The sequence below is a fragment of the Dryobates pubescens genome, chromosome 2, assembly GCF_014839835.1.
Source record: "Dryobates pubescens isolate bDryPub1 chromosome 2, bDryPub1.pri, whole genome shotgun sequence".
Taxonomy (NCBI): domain Eukaryota; kingdom Metazoa; phylum Chordata; class Aves; order Piciformes; family Picidae; genus Dryobates; species Dryobates pubescens.
The window spans coordinates 48,183,978-48,202,321 of record NC_071613.1 but is presented as its reverse complement, the minus strand read 5'-3'; the positions used below and the strand labels follow the sequence as shown (position 1 = coordinate 48,202,321).

The following is an 18,344-nucleotide window of genomic DNA, read 5'->3' as shown; positions in this document are numbered from 1 at the left end:
TAGTGTGCACTAAAAAAATCCCAACAGCAGGATGCAGGACTCCTTCTCTCTGTACAACTGGAAAGAAATTTGTCTGTGTTATTCCTTTTAAGATGTAGTCAGTTCCTCAGTCATTTTCATTTCCATGTTTCCAAGTCTGTTGCTAATCGTTACCTCTGCCTTATGAAGTCATACTCGAAGTTCACAAAGGCCGTTTTGTGTGTCTGGAGTGGGCTCTGAGCTAGTCTCCAGTGACACTATTTCCAAGCTGGGTGCTGGTGGTTCAAGACCTGGTTTCTGTGGGCTGCAGTCAGGCTTGCTCTCATGCTGGAAGGTACTCAAGAACACTTTGGTATTGCGCCTTGTAGAAGACTTACGCCTGGCCGAGAAGGAGAGCAGTGGGCGTAGAGACCTTGCTCTGGAGCTCAGGTTGGCTCTGAGAAACTTCTCCTTGTTGGCATGCTCTATTGTCAGGTGGCAGCGGAGCACCTGCAGGAACACGCTGCGGAACTGCTGGGAGGAGATGTTGTACAGGAGGGGGTTCACCACCGAGCTGAGGTAGAAGAAGATGTCAGCGATGGGAAGAAGAGTGATGTACGCCCTGAAGTAAGGGATAGTCCAGTCCTGCTTTGGTTTAGCAGCAGCCATGATCCTTCTAACCTGGTTTGGCATCCAGCATATTGCCAGAGTTGCAACAATCAGTCCTGTGAACAGAAAGAGGAAGAAAGATGTTCATACATGGGGGGGGAAAAAACCAACATAAAATATTTAGTATCCATTCTGCACTTACTTGTTAGGAAATAGTACCAGCTTTTCAGTGTTTTCCTTGACAGATTTTTCTGTGGGTACTGTTTTTTGGTTGTTGTTTTTAATAACTGTTACAAGGTCACTGCAGCACATGCTCTGACAAAAGACTGCAGAGTGCTCGGATGTTGTTTCTTTGTACCTGTTGTCTTTTATTAGTTTTCAAAGTGTCCTTTCACTGCTCTCTGTATCCTTAGAATGTGTTTTTTGTTTGGTCAGTGTTCTTACACTCAATGCAGGGCTACAAAGATAATGATGGGACTGGACCTCTTACGAGGAAAGGCTGAGTAAACCTGGGGCTGTTTAGCCTGGAGAAGAGAAGACCGAGGGGATCTTATCAATGCTTATCAATATCTAAAGGGTGGGGGGCAAGAGGATAGGGTCAGACTCTTTTCAGTGCTGCTCAGTGCTAGACAAGAGGCAGTAGGCAGAGAATGAAACCCAGAAGGTACCATCTGAACATGAGGAAAAACTTTACTGTGAGTGTGCCAGAGCACTGGAACAGGCTGCCCAGAGATGATGTTGAGTCTCCTCTGGAGAGCTTCCAAGCTCACCTGGAGATAGTGATCCTGGGCAACCTGCTCTGGGTGACCCCACTTTAGCAAGGGGGTTGGACTAGATTGTCTCCAGAGGTCCCTTCCAATCCCTACCGTTCTGTGATTTATGTATTTCCCTTTACTTTGAAAAACAAACACAATAAATAGAACCTATAGCCATATTAGATCAGGCAATACCCAGAAGAGATCAGATTCTTGTTTGTACTTTACAAAAAAAGAAAATGTATGCATAATAATATATTTCATGTTATTTTTGGTAAATTTCCTCTTAACAGAAGATATTTTTAAGTAAAATATGTATGGAACTTTTTATGGTAATTAAGATATGTTGAGTTTTCTTAAAAATCAGATTCCAGTGGAATTAAATTATGAATGTAAACGAGCAAAACCCAAGCCTCATCATGAAAGTGTAAGCAGTTTCAGATTATAAATTATGCTTTAAAATGTGGTATCTGACCATTTGGTATTTATATGTAAATATAAATACATGTTGCTGCATCACTAATGGCATTAAAAACGGGGTGACTTAAGTGATGGATGTCTGACCATTCTGGCTCTGTGGACCAGTGCTCACTAGGGTTTCAGTGCTGATACCATCTTCAGAAGAGCAGCCCTGCAGAAACCTGTGGCTGTGCTCTGGACGGGACTTGGAGCAGGGGAAGGGCTCTCTCTAGTGCATGTAAGGCACTGGAAGTCCTGACATCGTGCATGAAATACCAGGTACATAAGATAATTCTCAGTAGTGCTCCCCCCAACCCTGAGCATTAAACACATGCTGAAACACAACCCCCCCAGATCACTGTTTCCACTTTGTTTCTATGTTTGCAGGAAACACTCCTTATAAGAACACAGATTGGAGCAGAAGCTGCAGGTTGGCTTCCCTGCTACAGAAGCACAGAAGAGTGGAGAGCATCCCCAGTGATGCACAGGTTTCACTTCCAGTAGATTTCTGTTTCAGTAGCCTCTTCCAAGGTCCTCGTTTCTCAAGAGAGTAAGTTTTACGTGTCTAGACTAAATCAGATGGCACCACAGATCACTGAGGCTCTGTAATAGTGTGTTTCCAGCCGGGAAAATGCCACTTCAGTAGTGGGAAGACTTGAATGTAACAGGGAAGGGGGGGGGAAGAAAAGAAAACAATTTGTCATAGCTTTGAAACTGCCAGGGCTTGAACCGAGTATGCCCAAGTTCTCTCTACCACCCCCCACATCCCCAACAGGGAAAAGGTATGAAGTGTCTGCTGGTTGTTTTTAAAATTAGTTCATTTTTTAATGAAAGCTCTAATTACTTTCACGAATTTATGATCTCACTGAATAATGAGCTACCAAATAAAAGTTGTGTTTGATAATTTGCTTCTGTAATCACTTAATGTCAACATCATTTTGGTAGGTGGGGGAAGGATCCTGAACTTGCAGCACTGGTTTAAGAGCCCTGTAAATGCCCATACAAGGACATTTGTTGTTTTCCATTCTTAAGCACCCCCTAACTCCTCAGGCACAGGCTCTTCTCATTCCCATTCCTATGCAATCCCCTGCCCCTCTGCTTGGCTGCCCTACTCTTCCATTGCCTTCTTGCCTCACTTTTCTTGTGTCTCTGTCAAAAGCTGATCTGAATTTTGTATTAGTCCTGCAAATTTTCTACCCTTCAGTGCTTTTTTTTCCTCTGCTGTCAGCATAACAGATACAGGGGTAGTGGTCCTGGCACAGACCAACAGAAACTAAGGAGCCCTGAGCAGTGGCTTGTGACAGGCCTTATAAAACAGACAGCAGAAGGATGCTACTGCTGCTCCTGGCTTTTCCTCCCGTGCAGCTTAAAGCCCACAGACCCAAGGCTGCAGAATTCTTGTTAGATTTTACCAGGTGATTCTTTCCAAGGGAAAATAAGCTCCATAGTGTAATTTTTTGGTTGTTAATTACAAACACGATCCTTCATCATGCTGGTTAATAGTTTGCTAAATGATGAATGCTGCTGTGAAAAGCTGAGGAAGCAATGCATGCATTCAGTTCTAAAGCTCACATGCAGTGCTCTGAGATGTCTGATTTTAGCTCATAGCTAAATTCCTTGCCACTGACCTTTATTTTTAGGTCAAACTGCCAAATGCTTCCGATTCCCCCTTATATTCTTTAGACGTTTCTGGGGAACCAAGTACTTCATGTGTGTACAGCAAGTGAGAAATGAGCTGCTTGTGCCCTTGCGCAGTGGGGTGAGGTTAGTCGTGTGGATGGCTGGGAGGAGATGTCTGTAAAACTTTGTTGCTTTCTAGGATGAGGAATTGTTCAGTTTTACACTTGGAAAAAAATGCTTGTTGATTCAAGGGTGGTGCACCACATAAACAGACATGCTGACAAAGTCACAGCACTTCTCCCAGCCGTTCACACTTGAGGTGGAGGCACAAAGCTTTATGTTCAGATCTTAACATACTAAATATTTTGCCTTAATTGCTGCTGCTATCAATTGGAACTCGTACACAGGCTGTAGAAGTTTGTGTTTTGTTATAATGTGCAGAAGGTGCTTAAACAATCTTCTGTCAGCTTGACTGTAAACCAAATAGCATCTTACCCGGTACTGATGCATTTCTCCTTAGAGCCTGCTGCCTGCTAGGAGTTCAACTCCTTTATCTTGTATATAGCTTTCCCTTCCACTGCTTCTTATTAAAGTGAAAAAATTAGTAGCTCTGTTATTTTTTTTCTTCCATTTTCTTGACTACTGTGCTGAAGTGACACACAAGATGAGAGCAGAGATTTATCTTCCATGGAATAATGATGTTTATAAACAAAGTAATGCTATGGTCCAGTGACCTCCATCACTGGTGCTTGAAATTTCCAACACACATTTGAAACTCGGTTTAATCATCAAAAGTGCATTAGACCATGCCAGCAGAAGCCAGGAGCCCTTGTGTTATCTAACAGCCTATGTGTAAGTGAATACATCTCAACCTTTAAGTAACTGTTAGAGCTTACAATTCATTTAATATTGATGTAGGTATTTCAAAGTAACAGGGAAAACAGAAAAACACCAAAAAAAACACCACCCATTAAAAGCTCCTTGGCTAAAAACCACTTTACAAGCCGAAGTCCTAACCCAGCCACAAAACAGTTTACCCAAAATAGGAATGGCTCCATTCCACTACTATTTTAGCCTGCCCAAAATCTCCTTAAAGCATACAAATGTATCAGGGATTCGAATTTGGGAATCGCTATTGTGACTTCCCAAAAGTGGATCTTGCACTATTAATTCATAGAGTCTGACAAAGGATCATTTGTGTAGCAAAATAACCTCAGCATTTAAGTGCCAATAATCTAAATATGCATTGCTGGCACATAACGGGCAGTTGGCAGCCGTCTGTCCCTCAGCAGTGCTGCTTTATTAGAACATTCCTCTGGGCCATAGGGGACTGAATTAAATTCATTATGAACTTTATTGGGAAGGATTTTAAATTGATGGAAACGTCTGGTAGAGAGGGCTTCCTTCTCCACCCTTCCAGATTTTGCTTGTTCTTCTGTTGAATAGATTCTTGTCATCTTCTTGCTACCTGAGCCCTTAAATCTGCCTCCTTTTATAGTCCAACATTTCCTCTCTGTCCTGGCCCCTGCCAGCCATTCCCCACAACTTGGCACTGCCTACAAAATGCTGTCACAGGGAAATACCAACCCCGTGCTTTATTTGGCTGCCATAGCCCATTAACCAAGGCTGCTGTGGTGACCTCATGTACATGTTCCTTTGCCCATGCCACCTAACCCTGCTCACCCTGATCTGTTGGCCCCTGCTGCTCCTCACAGTCAGCCTAAGCAGCATTAAGCCTCAAACTTTGATTTCTGCAATCTAATTAATGGTGCAAAGACAGGTTCTCAACATCTGCTTGTAAACTGACATTTAAATGGCAATTGTCAGTGGAATATAAACATATGGTTACTGAGTTAAGAGTCAAGTGCAGGCAGTGATGCAGTTGGTTCAGAGACCACCCCACCCCCTTCTTTTTTTTCTTTAATAAAGCATTCATTTCACATTTGCATGCTTGGGCCAACCTGGCTATCCTCAAAAGGCCTAATGTGACATTAATGCCCTACGCCTTAGTCACAAAGTCTTACTTCCATGCATCAGGAAGCATTGGTTCCTGAAAGAACAAAGCACTGAGACCACCCCTCCTTATTAAGCTTATTGTCACAAAGCAGTACTGAGCATGAGGAAAGTGCTTGGGCCCTCTTTGATTCTGCTACCAATGAGTTTGAAAACAAGCAAACCAACCTTCTCACTCCTCAACTTCTCCCTGATCATAGTATCAGTAACTAATAAGCCAGAAGAAGGGGAAAACAATGGCGCCAGTATTAATTTCTAGAGCTGGGGGTTTAGCATATATTTATGTTCATTTTTTTAATGGGGGGAACAAAAAAGATCTTGGTTTTCATTAGAAACAGGAACATAAGACATCAGTTTCTTGTCTCTCTAGCTTCTAAGAAAAAAGCCTCAAAAAGCAGTCTTCAGTCACTGAGATGACCTTCCCAACTGCGGATCAATGCAGTGCTGTCTTCCAGCAGCTGCATCTGCTCCGTGCCTCTGCTGCTGCAGTTGCCTGCATGCGAGAAGTCAGCTACCATATGCTTATTGTCTGCTGACAATTGTCATTTAAATGTCAGTTTACCAACAGCTGCTCTTTCCATTGCTGCGAGCCTGACTTGCAGATGCAGTGAAGGAACCAGCCAGGATGTTTCTGAAGGGCTGTTGGCACTGCTCAGCCAGAGCTGTCAGCAGCAGGAGCAATGCAGACTGCACTTCCTCAGTGGTGTTAAACTGAGGAAGACTGGAACACCTCGAAGGGGGAATCATCATCTCTCCAGCTTCAAGGCTTTCCTACCGTTTCTGCTTCACAGGTAAGAGTTTGGAGAAGTTCCTCTGGTCAGCAGCCAGGTGGAGTTTCAGATCCAAACTTTCAGCTTTTAACAGCTGCAGGTGATTATCTGGTGGCCAGTGACCTATACAAATTAACACGTGATTCAAACGCCCCTCTGTTGCTAAACAACAGCAACTACCTGTTGGTGGACAGAGGGCTGCACGGTGGGTGGGAGACTGGAACACACCTCTGACTAACTGCTCCCAGTCTGGTTATTGTCTACCCCTTCAGCTCCCTTGTGTTTCAGCACAGGAGGTTTAAAAGCAAGATGCAGAGAGGAGCAGCAGCATTTCTTCAGTACTCCAGTGGACCTTATAATGGTTCTGCCTAATTGCCAGTATTGATATCTCCACATAAAAGGGTCCCTATAGCATAAATCATCTGCTAAAAGGCCTTTGTAGATACCAAATAAGGCTCATGACATTCAGTGCCTTCATGCCTGCATCTGCTAGCTGGGAAGCTTTTGTCTTGTTTTCCGAGATCGAGAATTAGGCTAAAAGGGCAACAGGACAGCTCAGAAGGATAATCCTTCAGAGCCAGTGAAGTGGCCACACTCCTACTGCCCACTGCTGCTTTTTGGAACAAATGCAGTGGGCCCCAGTAGGAGGCCTCTGTGTTCTCTGTGGTATTAGAGTACCCATAAATAACATTCCTGCTGGCACACAGATGCAGGGTACCACACGTGCACTGGTGTGAGAAAAGCTTACCACAAGGTTCCTAACAGATCTGTAGGTGTCCCCCTGCTCAGCGTTCACTGCATCATTCTGCAGGCAGTGATTCACAGCTGGATCTCAGAACCAACTTGAGCCCTGCACTCTGCAGTGCACCTGCCTTTCTGTGAGCTGTGAAGCAGCAATTTTATGGCTACAACTGCTACAAAAAGCACACTAAACAGAAGAGGAGGTTTTGCTGCCCCTTCCCTAATGCCAATTAACTTCACATTTCCCAAAAATCAATTGCTCAGTCCTGTATTCAGTGCAGAGTCGCAACCATCTCTTAAGGGTTTGGCTTGAATGAGGGCCACAGTGTGCCCCATGTGCAGGGTAAAGCAGCTGATGAAGTTCAAAATGAGAAAAGAATGTTAAGACAAACCTCCCTTTTCTCTCTGAACCACATGCAAGGCTCTTCTGCTGAAGGACAAACATTATAATAATAATAAGCACATATTGATATATGCTGAGGTGAATATACAAATGTATTAACCTGAGAGATAAATATTGATACTGCTTTGTCTGTGTCAATATTTAGTTCAAGGGACAATAAATTCTGATATTCACTGGAACACATCAATGTACATTGCTATGTACATTTTGTATAAGCTCTAATTATTCAGCAGCTCTGTTCCTTTTACCCTCAGCTTGCAGAATCACAGATCTGCCTTACTGAGATACCTCTCTGGAAGGCAAGGATGCAACAAGTAAACTATCCCTACTCAGTAACTACAGGGAGAAGAGAAGGAAGACATGGGCAGTGTATACCCCTCAGTGGTTTCCCCATCAGAGGTATTCTAACTGCCAGGAAGATCCACAGGCTCCATTTGAGATCTGACACTGGATCTGGGCTGGCTGCTGAGCATGCAGCCTCCTCAGAGTTTCCTCATCGCTGCACACCAGTGACTTGCTGCCTTTGCTGTGGAACCACCTCACGTATCCATTGCATACACAAGGCTCCACCGGCAAAGCAAAACAGATAAATCCAGCCCCTGCTCTTGCCTGCAATGATACTGCCAGGATAACAAGGACAAAGGAGACAGCAAGACAACATTTTTGTCACCAGCATAAGCAGGCAAATCTCCAAGCACGCAGAGAGAGGCTCTGGCAAACACACCACAGCCCTTCTCAGAATGGGTTTAAACTGAAGAGAAGCCAGGAACAAACTGGTTCTCTTTACAAATACTGCTGGAAGGATTATGCATGGGGCCTGAGACAGACAGTTGAAAACCAGCTATGTGTGCATCTGATCTTGTTTCCAGCAAAACAAAACAAATGGACTAGCAGTTTCTATAGCCTTCAAAGGGACCTGGGTCCCTCTAGTGTTCATTGGGCTCCTCCTGGCCTCAATGATGCTGTGCAAGGAGGCCACATCTCAGTGAGCACAGCTGGGTGATAGGACAGTGCCGTCCCACAAAGTGAAAAGCACTGCGAAGAACCAGCCTGCCTCTTGGTGCAACAGATGAACCAAACCTGCAAGGTTCTAGTAAGTATGTTGCTGTTCTGTTGCACATAAAGTTGCCATTCTTCCAACTAAAGACACTATTAATGGTCTTACTAAACCACAAATGCTACAGCAATGCATGGTTCCTCCTGCATACAGCCATTCTTTCCTCAAAACAGCAACATGTTCAAGTGTGGGGCAGTGACAACATGGACAATTTATTTGTTTTCCTTATTAAAAGCTTCCATAGATCACTGGGGTTGTCAGGCACATAGGGAAAATTTCACACAAATATCTGCCACAAAGATCTGCCATATCAGAGAATCACCTGCAGCTGCTTTTGATACTTCACAGGGGACTATATGCTAAAGTAAATCATCACTAAGGCCCAGGAGATACTAGCAGTCTGAAGTTTCTGTTTTCTCACTTGGATTGGGCAATACATTTTCCCCTCTTCAAATACCCTCAAGGGTATCAAGGGATCATTGAGCCCAAATTGGCTTGTCTGAGGTTTTGGCCTGATGTTGTGTCATTGGGTCAAATCAATGACACAACAGAACAACTCCTCTCTCAGGTTGAAAATCCTGCATCACCCAATAGTTTGCTCAGTTCAGGACCTCTTTGCTCTGCTGCAGGCAGTTCTTCCTGACAGGCAGTAAAGAGCTGCTCTAGCCTGGACATGGCACAGCAGTATCACATCAGCTACTCAGTGGCAAAAGGTGAGGCCAACAACTTGATCTCTAACAGAAACCAGCACTAAAGGAACCTGCTCAGAGGATTACCTGCTTCTTGCAGGGTGATGCTTCAGTCTCTGTTGCACTTCCATCCTCTACAGCTGGTAAACTGCACACCGGGTTGAGCAATACAAACATTCCCGTTAAAAAAGGAGAAGATAACAAAGAGACTTAGATAGAGCCAAACCAAAGTTTCAAGTCTGTGTATCATTGATCCATCCAGCTGGGACTTACAGGGCACTGCAGTAAAACCTTTTGACTCTGCAGCACTAGAACATAACAGCTTCTGTGGATCCCATCAAATGCACTAGCAGTAGCACAGAGAGCTCTGCAGAGGAATTAGCTGGGTTTGCTTTGCTCTGTCACTTCACAGCCCTCAGCCATTAGGCAGGGTGATACCAGAAGTCTGACATTGTCAGGGACATGTAGATATGCAGAATATAATTAGTGAGGACACAAGTATTAACAGTTCTACTTCTTAGCAATTTAAAATATCTGACAGTCATTTTCAGTCCTTCGCAGGGTCAAGTTTTGCTTCTCAAATGTTTTTAAATACTGCCATTTCAGGGTACAAACACTACCAAAAAAAGCTACAAATACTCAGGAAAGTTTCATGACAGAAGTAGAATAGAATAGAATAGAATAGAATAGAATAGAATAGAATAGAATAGAATAAGAAATAGAAATAGAAATAGAATTAGAAATAGAATTAGAATAGACCAGACCAGGTTGGAAAAGACCTTCAAGATCATTGCGTTCAACCTATCATCCAATGCTATCTAATCAGCTAAACCATGGCACCAAGCACCCCATCCAGTCTCTTCCTAAACACCTCCAGTGATGGTTACTCCACCACCTCCCTGGGCGGTGTATTCCAATCACTCTGTGAATAATTTCTTCCTAACATCCAGCCTAAACCTCCCCTGGTGCAGCTTGAGCTTGGTGCTGGCTGCCTGGAAGAAGAGACCAACCCTCACCTGGCTACAACCTCCCTTCAGGTAGTTGTAGACAGCAAGAAGGTCTCCCCTGAGCCTCCTCCAGGATAAACAGCCCCAGCTCCCTCAGCCTTTCCTCACAGGGCTGTGCTCTAAACCCCTCACCAACTTCGTTGCCCTTCTCTGGACATGTTCCAGCAACTCAACATCTTTCCTAAACCGAGGGGCCTAGAACTGGACACAGTACTCAAGGTGTGGCCTAACCAGTGCTGAGTATCATCAGAGAACGTGAGCAGCCATTTTGCAGAACAGTGATTAAAGTCATGATCCCCTTTTGAAAGCCATACACACTCATACATTACCAGAGGAAATCATTTGGGTTTACCTACTTTGTACTGGGTTTGTGTGGCTAGGTTTTGGTAAGTGGTTTCTGTGAGAAGCTGCTAGAAGCTTCCTCTGTGTTCAACAGAGCCGATGGCAACCCAGATGGACCTCTCCCCATCCCTAACCCCCCCTCCTGCTGGCCAAGCCCAGCAGTGATGGTGCTAGCACCTCTGTGATAAAATAAATATTTAAGAAGTGGAGGAGTGAGAAGAGTATGAGGAGTCCTCCCAATGAGGAGGAAGGAGCTGCAGAGACAATGCATGATGAACGGACCACAACTCCCCCACCCCTCTGTGCTGCTGAGGGGACAGAGGTAGAGAAAATCAGGAGTAAAGTTAAGCCCAGGAAGAAGGGAGAGGTGGGGGAGGAGGTGTTTCAAGGTTTACATTTTATTTCTCATTATCCTATTTTGATTAGATCAGTAATAAATTAATCTCATTTCCCTAAGTTGAGTCTCTTTTGCCCATGACAGTAATAGGTGAGTGATCTCCCCCTGTCCTTACCTTGACCCTCGAGCCTTTCATTATATTTTCTCTCCCCTGTCCAGTTGAGGAGGGGAGTCATAAAGTGCCTTTGGTGGGCAAATCATTATGGAGATGGTAACATTTATAGGCACTGTTACACAGCAACAAATACACCTTTAAAAATCTTCCCCTCACAAGCTCCCACCTTTAATGATCATTTCTTCTGTTCATTATGTTACAAACTATACTTCAAATACAAGTTTACTTTGCTCTCCAGCTGCAATCCTCTGATTTTAAACTTCATCTTAGTGCTCCTCATCAGCTATAATGCAGTCTTAAAAATGCACAGTGTTAGCCAGAAGTGCTGGTTTAGTCTCTGGTACTGTAATGGGATAATTCATTTTCAGAGTGGAGAGCTGAAGCAGCTCCCCTGCAGCATGGCAAGCCCCGCCCCCCCATGCCAGGTTAGCCTTTCAGGTCACTATGCCAACACTCCCTGGTGTTCTGGGACTTCAACTACATGGACAAAGCAAATTGGTCACTGCACAGCCAAAGCTGCTGTGAAACATAAAAGCTTAAAGAAGAATGTCATAGTCCTTGTCCTCTGTGGTATCAGTATCAGTGTCACCAAGATTGGAAGAGACCTCAAAGATCATCAAGTCCAACCTGTCACCACAGACCTCATGACTAGACCATGGCACCAAGTGCCACGTCCAATCCCCTCTTAAACACCTCCAGAGATGGTGACTCCACCACCTCCCTGGGCAGCACAGTCCAATGGCTAACAACTCTCTCAGTGAGGAACTTTCTCCTCACCTCGAGCCTATACTTCCCCTGGCGCAGCTTGCGACTGTGTCCTCTTGTTCTGCTGCTGGTTGCTTGAGAGACGAGACCAACTCCCTCATGGCTACAAACCCCCTTCAGGTAGTTGTAGACAGCAATGAGGTCTCCCCTGAGCCTTACAGTAGCTGCCAACCTGGCATTTGAAGCAACAGTTGACCATTCAGGTGCCCATCTCATTCAGTTTGTAAACAGAAACTACAAAATCCAGCATCTCGTTTTGACTCATTCATTTCCACTCACTACAGCAATTATCCAGTAAAAACACAAAAGCTGTTTTAAATGGGGGCTCACCTGGTGAAAAGAAGCTCAAGAGTAATGCAGAAATATTCATAGAGTCAGGCTCACACAGGCTCACAGGATGTTAGGGGTTGGAAGGGACCTCTGAAGATCATCAAGTCCAACCCCCCTGCCAGAGCAGGACCATACAATTTACCACAGATCATACAGGAATGCATCCAGATGGGTCTTGAAAGTCTCTGGAGAAGGAGACGACACAACCCTTCTGGGGAGCCTGTTCCAGTGCTCTGTGACCCTCAGGGTAAAGAAGTTCCTCCTCATGTTCAGGTGGAAGATTTGGACCTCTCCTTCCAGGAAAGGCATTTCTAAGCCCATTAGTTAAGACAGGAATCCATTAGAGTTAGCCAGTCATTTGAGGAGGTTTACATGGTGGTCATGTTTATGTCAGCAGTCCTGACCCATGCAACAGAACAAGTCAGTCTAGCTTTTATGTGAACCAGTACAGTTTTGCAACAGTTTGCAGTACGTCCTATCACAGAAAGATGTTATACATAGAATACATAGAATAAACCAGGTTGGAAGAGACCTTCAAGATCATCACATCCAACCCATCAACCAGTCCAACACCTCCTAAAATGCAACAAATTACCCTTCTCCAGTTTGGTTTCATTCCACCACGGTGAAAAAGAAGATGATTTGGTATCAAGACTGACTTTATCACACACAATATCCACTTAGCTGGACTGCACACTGTATGTGAGACTTACAGGGTGGGGGGGAAACATCCAGGAATATGGAGTTGTTCTAAGTTTGGAATCACAATAAGAATCAGACAAATGTAGACTCACAATCTGTGAAGCTGTTACAGAAACCTTACAGCGTACAAGTTGGGATAACTTTCCTTGTTCAAATCACTGATCCTCCCTTTTTTGTCGTTTCAGAATGGCAACACTGTTCAAATACAAAAGTAATATACATTAATAGGTGTGAAATGGATGCCAGCACCGGCAGACATACCATGGTAAAATAAATGTATTTTAAACTGCTCATTTTCAGCAGTGTGAACATTCCAGCTATCAGGAAAGACATGCTTATTGGAAACAGTTATCTCTGCACCGAGAAAGTGTTCTTAAAAACCAATAATAGGGTCACAAATATGCAGAAGGGAACAGGTTCCGTTTTTATCGGTGCTGCTGTCTTGCAAAACAAATTCTTCCTATGGTTGCTTTGATTCTGCTTTAGAAAGAGTGAGGGCTTGCTTTCTGTCTGCACTGGCAAAACAATGGGAAAAATGCATCTTCCATATACCTCTCATTTAAATTCTGCCTTCTAACTAGCAAACACAATTTGGAATTGAGGGGTTTTGTGGTCTTACGTTACAAAATCAGCCGTTGCAACATTAAACAGCTCCTCCATTGCAATTCAGCAGGAGAAACCATTGAACAATCAACTGCAGAATACAAATACAGAAAGACAATACATTAGCTCAGCAGACACAGGATGATTGTGAGCTCCACCAGAAAGACAAGTTGGAGCTATAGGTCGTGTGGAACTGATCATCACGGGGCAATCAGCAAAGGTCTTCCTAAACGAGAGAGGTATTGCCGATCGCCAAGTCAGCTTTCTGTACCAAAGCAAGAAAACTTGCTGCTTTGTAGCAAGTGAAATGGAAATGGAATTATTGATGCACAAATGGTAACACAACTATGCTTGCCAGCTGCCTTAAAAAACAAATGCAGTTGGAGTTTGTGTTCAGCAGCCTAAGTGAGAAGAGAAAACAAAGCAAATTGTCATCAAAATTGTGTGCGGTTATCCAAACTGTACACCAAAACCTGCAGCAGAAAGCAGGAGCCAGGGAGCGGAGGAGCAGAAATACACCAAGGCAGATGTGACACCAGCAGCACAAAGGCTGACAGCCCAGTGGCTGAACTTTGGGACTGAAGGCAAATTTATGGTTTTCCTCTGTCCCTGAGGAAGGTGACTGTGTCAGTCCTATATGCTACTGGTACTGCAGTCTCCCTTGATGGGAGGAAAATGAGTTAAGAGTGCTGCACTGGATCCAACCTCCCATTTCTTCACTCAGATTTACAGCCTGGCCACCACAGTTAGGGACACCACCCAAATAGTTTCTGGAGCTAACTCCTACTGCCTACATTATCATAACATAATGTATTCCATGAATTTCTTGGTGTGGGTGAGGCTGTCTCTCTCCATCAGAAGGTGTGTTTCTGCCAAAGAAAAGACAGGTGGATGTTGCAGGGCAGGGGTGCCGTGTGGTGTAAGGGGGCAGTGAGGTGGACTGGGACTGTTGCATCAATCTGTGGGTACAAACAGGTCCCACTCCGTATCAGCACGTGGGAGCACCTACTCCAGGGGAGCAAATCCTAGGAAAGCATCTAGACAGCCCAAATATTTTGGTTTATCCACTACAAATCTGGCACAGGCAGGTGAAAGGGCTGCCTGAAGGACTCTCACATTCCCCTAAACATACTGACAGCCTGCTCATTCTGACAACAGTGAGCCTTCTGCTCTCAACAGATTTCTCTTCCTTTTGGATGGAAAACAATAAACAAATGGAGTCAGAATGAAAAGTGAAGTTTCACACATCTTCAAAACCAAGTTGGTTTAAGGTTTTAGGAAAACCATAATCCACAGGAGAGTAAGGCAGACTTTCTTCCCTGGAAACAGTGGCGTGAGAAATAAAATGAGGCATTTTAGCGTGGCAAACAGCTTGTCTTCTGGAAAGGCTTGGGAGAGGGGGAATCTCTGAATCACACAATCACAGAACTGTCAGGCTTGGAAGGGACATCAAAGATCATCCAGTTCCAACCCCCTGCCATGGGCAAAGACACCTTGCACTGCTCAGAGCCCCATCCAGTCTGTCCTTAAAAACTTCCAGGGATGAGGCTTCTACCACCTCCCTGGGCAACCTGTTCCAGTGTCTCACTACTCTCATGGTGAAGCATTTCTTCCTAACATCCAATCTGAATCTACCCATTTCTAGTTTTGTTCCATTCCCCCTAGTCCTATCACTACCCATCACCCTAAAAAGTCCCTCACCAGCTTTCTTGTAGGCCCCTTCATAATAGTGGAAGATTACAAAAAGCTCTCCTCAGAGATCTCCTCCTCCTCTTCTCCAGACTGAATATCCCCAACTCTCTCAGTCTGTCTCCAGAGGAGAGGAGCTCTAGCTCTCTGATCATCCTCACGGCCCTTCTTTGGACATGCTCCAAAACAGTCATCTCCAGTACAGCCACAGTGGCAATTCCAACACCACAGATGAATGGAGACGAAATTCTAGTCTGGCATCTTGAAGCATGTCCTGGCTATTATGTTAATGAGGGAAACATAAAGTGACTATTAGTTTTATTCTTTAAATTAAGCCCAACCTTTGATAACTTGGATCAAAGCCTTGAGTAGTGGTAAAGACAATCAAAACTGCATTAAGAATACTTCCTGACCAAACAGTGCTTGTTTGCAGTTTCCATCCAAGAAGGCTAGTCAGGGAGCAGTAATATCTCCATTGCAGCAAAGTCTCTTCACTGGTAATACCTGAATCTCCTTTTATTTACATTTCAGAGCTGTTCAGAGACTCATAATGAATGCAAACATCTCAAAATCTTCTTTTTCAAGCCTTTTCCAGGAATATAAATACAAGATAAAGGGTACTCCTCCTCCTCACCACAACCTTGGCAGCAGCCTAATTCAAAGTCTCTGGGATTCAGAGTCCCCATATCAGGTGAGAAGGCAAATGTGGTGTGCAAAATGGCATTCAAGTGAACACCTGAACACGGACTTGCCAAGCAGGGAGGCGCCATTTGGTTTGGGAGCCTTGTGTCTGTGCTGTGATATTTGCACTTCACTCTCAGATAGCTGCTGGGCACTTCCAAACTGTCTCAGCTAGCCAGCACACAGCAACAGCTCCCAGTAAACATCACACAGCATTTCCTCCTCTTCTCTAGAAGTGCAGTCTCAGTCTTGTGTCTCAGCATTAGCAAAGATGTCAGCTCACTTTGTTATAGGCAATTTATTTGAAGTAAGCCCCCTTATAATGATTTTCAACTTCAGGAAAAAACAGTGCATGTTCCTGTCTTTATCCAAGCCACACAGGGTACATTTTTGCTGGCCTTTTAACTCCTTTTTATTTCCTTGAGGTGAATCCACAGCTAACTAGAGTATTCCAGGTGGAATTGGAGCATGCAGCTCACTCTATCTTTTGTAGCACCTTTCCAAGAAACACTAAGAACTGTGAGATATTACTGCAGACCTGAGAAAACTAATTAAGCCAGAGCTCCAGCTACCCGACAGCTTGCTCTTTCCTGCTCTCCTAGAAAATACAGGCACAAGACAGTGCTTCCTGGAGGAAATCCTTTAAACAGAGAGGAGGAATCAAGATGGGTCAATGCAGTTGATTCAGTTATGCCATTTTTACTGTAAATCCTGGTGTCTGGTGATAAATATGGTGTTTTCTGGAGCATGGTGAAGATGCAGGGAATTTTAGCAAGGGCCCTACTCCACACATTTCTTTTTCCAGCCTTATGCAGCTGGCTCCAACTTTGAGCACACAGGATCAGGGTGATATCACAAAGACCCTTACAATAACCTTTTCACATATAATAAATATATGACTAGGAAGGAGAGAAAGAAGATCACCGAGTATCAGTATTCACAGCAACAGAGAGGGCAATTACAAGCATTTGGGAACTTTCCTATGCATTTATATAGCACCTTAAGTTCAATTGCTGGTCTTCAGTTTGACCCATACCATGACAGAAATAGATAATCCTATTGCTTCTGACATTGCTGTGTAATTAAGTAGCTGCTCTGCCCCCATTAACATAGCTATAGCCACTAGACTTCCATTTCCCCTTCTCATTCCAGAATGGCCTCTTACTTTGAAACAAATATTCCTGCCCAGACCTACTGACTCAAACAGTTTAGGAAGGGAGATTTTTAGATACCTTCTTCTTGAGCTTTGCAAGTTTTCCACCTACTAATTGAGTGCAACTCTAACTCCCTAGAGCTAACAGAACTATTTTTTTTCTTAAAATATTCAAAATAAAGAGATTAAACCAAAAAAATCTATATCATCTCATATGGCAATACATTTCTTTAACTGCTAGGTTGCACAGCAAATGACAAGCATCTCTCCCCTAAGACAGCAGAGCAAAACCAGACTCATCTCTTTGAAGGCAGAGAGCCCAGGGCCAGAACTCGGTGCTACAGTGAACCCCGGGCAGGTGTGTTGTGAGCAGCAGGCTCCCCTCCCACCTCTGAAGTCAGGGAAAATTGTGTTGGCTACACCAGTAAAGCCTGTTACAGCAAAACCCACCTGGAGATCTGCTCTGGGGCACTGACAGGCTCCTGGATCTCTTTATTAATGCAGCCGATACACACGAGGACCTCTAATTTGCTACCAGATACTGAGCAAATCATGTCACCTGCTTTGCTGCAAGAATCTTCCATCTACAGCATGCCCCTAAATCCAGAGACAGCATCTTCAAAAGCCTGACATTTCTTTCCTACTGTTTTCCATTTACCCAAGTTAACTTTAGTAGATAAGAAAATCCTGCAGGTGTAGAAACTAATTCAGGGAAGGTAAAAGCAATTGCATCCTCTGGTAATCAACAAGAAACAACGCGGAGGAAACCCATATTTTAAAGGTGGGTGCATCACACTGAGATTGCACTTGCTCTGCTACCCTGCACCACCTCATCACCTCAGTGACTGCAGGAATCCTCTTCCTGTGAGCACTGCAGTAGGATCAGATGAATGCAGCTTGTGGTGGGTTGAAGCCCCATTTAATTAGTCGCTGGTCACAAAGACCAGAATTTACTCACTTGTACCTTCCGATAACAGGACAAGGGTTTCAGCTCTTGCTAGGGCAGCCATATTTCTACCACATTCTGTATTATTTTTTAAGTTCTGTGTGCAGTCAATCATTTCACCATGCCCTGCAGGAGGCTTTTGCTAAGTACTTAAAAGAAAACCCCTATGCACACCATGCAGAAGAGCATCGCAGCATACCATGAGGACTCGTGCTTAATTTTGCGTCCTTTATTTGGCCAAAATAGTAGCTGCTCCGCTCTCAAACCCCTATTTGTAATAAAAACCCCACTCAGCTGCTCATATATTAAAGAAACAATTCATGACTGAATAATGTACCAATTCAAAAGCAATCTCTCCAAGCTACAGGATACCTCTCAAGTTGCTGGCCTGAACAAAATGAAGCCTCAACAAAATGAAGCACTTTGAAACTAAATGAAAATTTAGCAAATTGATCCGAACAAGAAAACCTTGTGTACAATTCAATGTCTCCAACCGCAACAGAAAAGCCTGTAGGAGGCTGCCTTTGAAAGAAAGAAAGG

The 18,344-nt window shown here is 44.1% G+C and overlaps 1 protein-coding gene across 1 annotated transcript in view; it reads right to left on the bottom strand.

The window, feature by feature from the left end:
• Positions 1-153: 153 nt before the first annotated feature.
• The window catches only part of GPR39 (G protein-coupled receptor 39), a 92,935-nt gene continuing 74,744 nt past the window's right edge, over positions 154-18,344 (bottom strand). Inside the window, exon 2 of the mRNA XM_009899038.2 lies at positions 154-683. Within this exon, the coding sequence (XP_009897340.1) occupies positions 169-683 (515 nt within the window). The 3' untranslated portion in view covers positions 154-168. The remainder of the gene's footprint in view (positions 684-18,344) is intronic.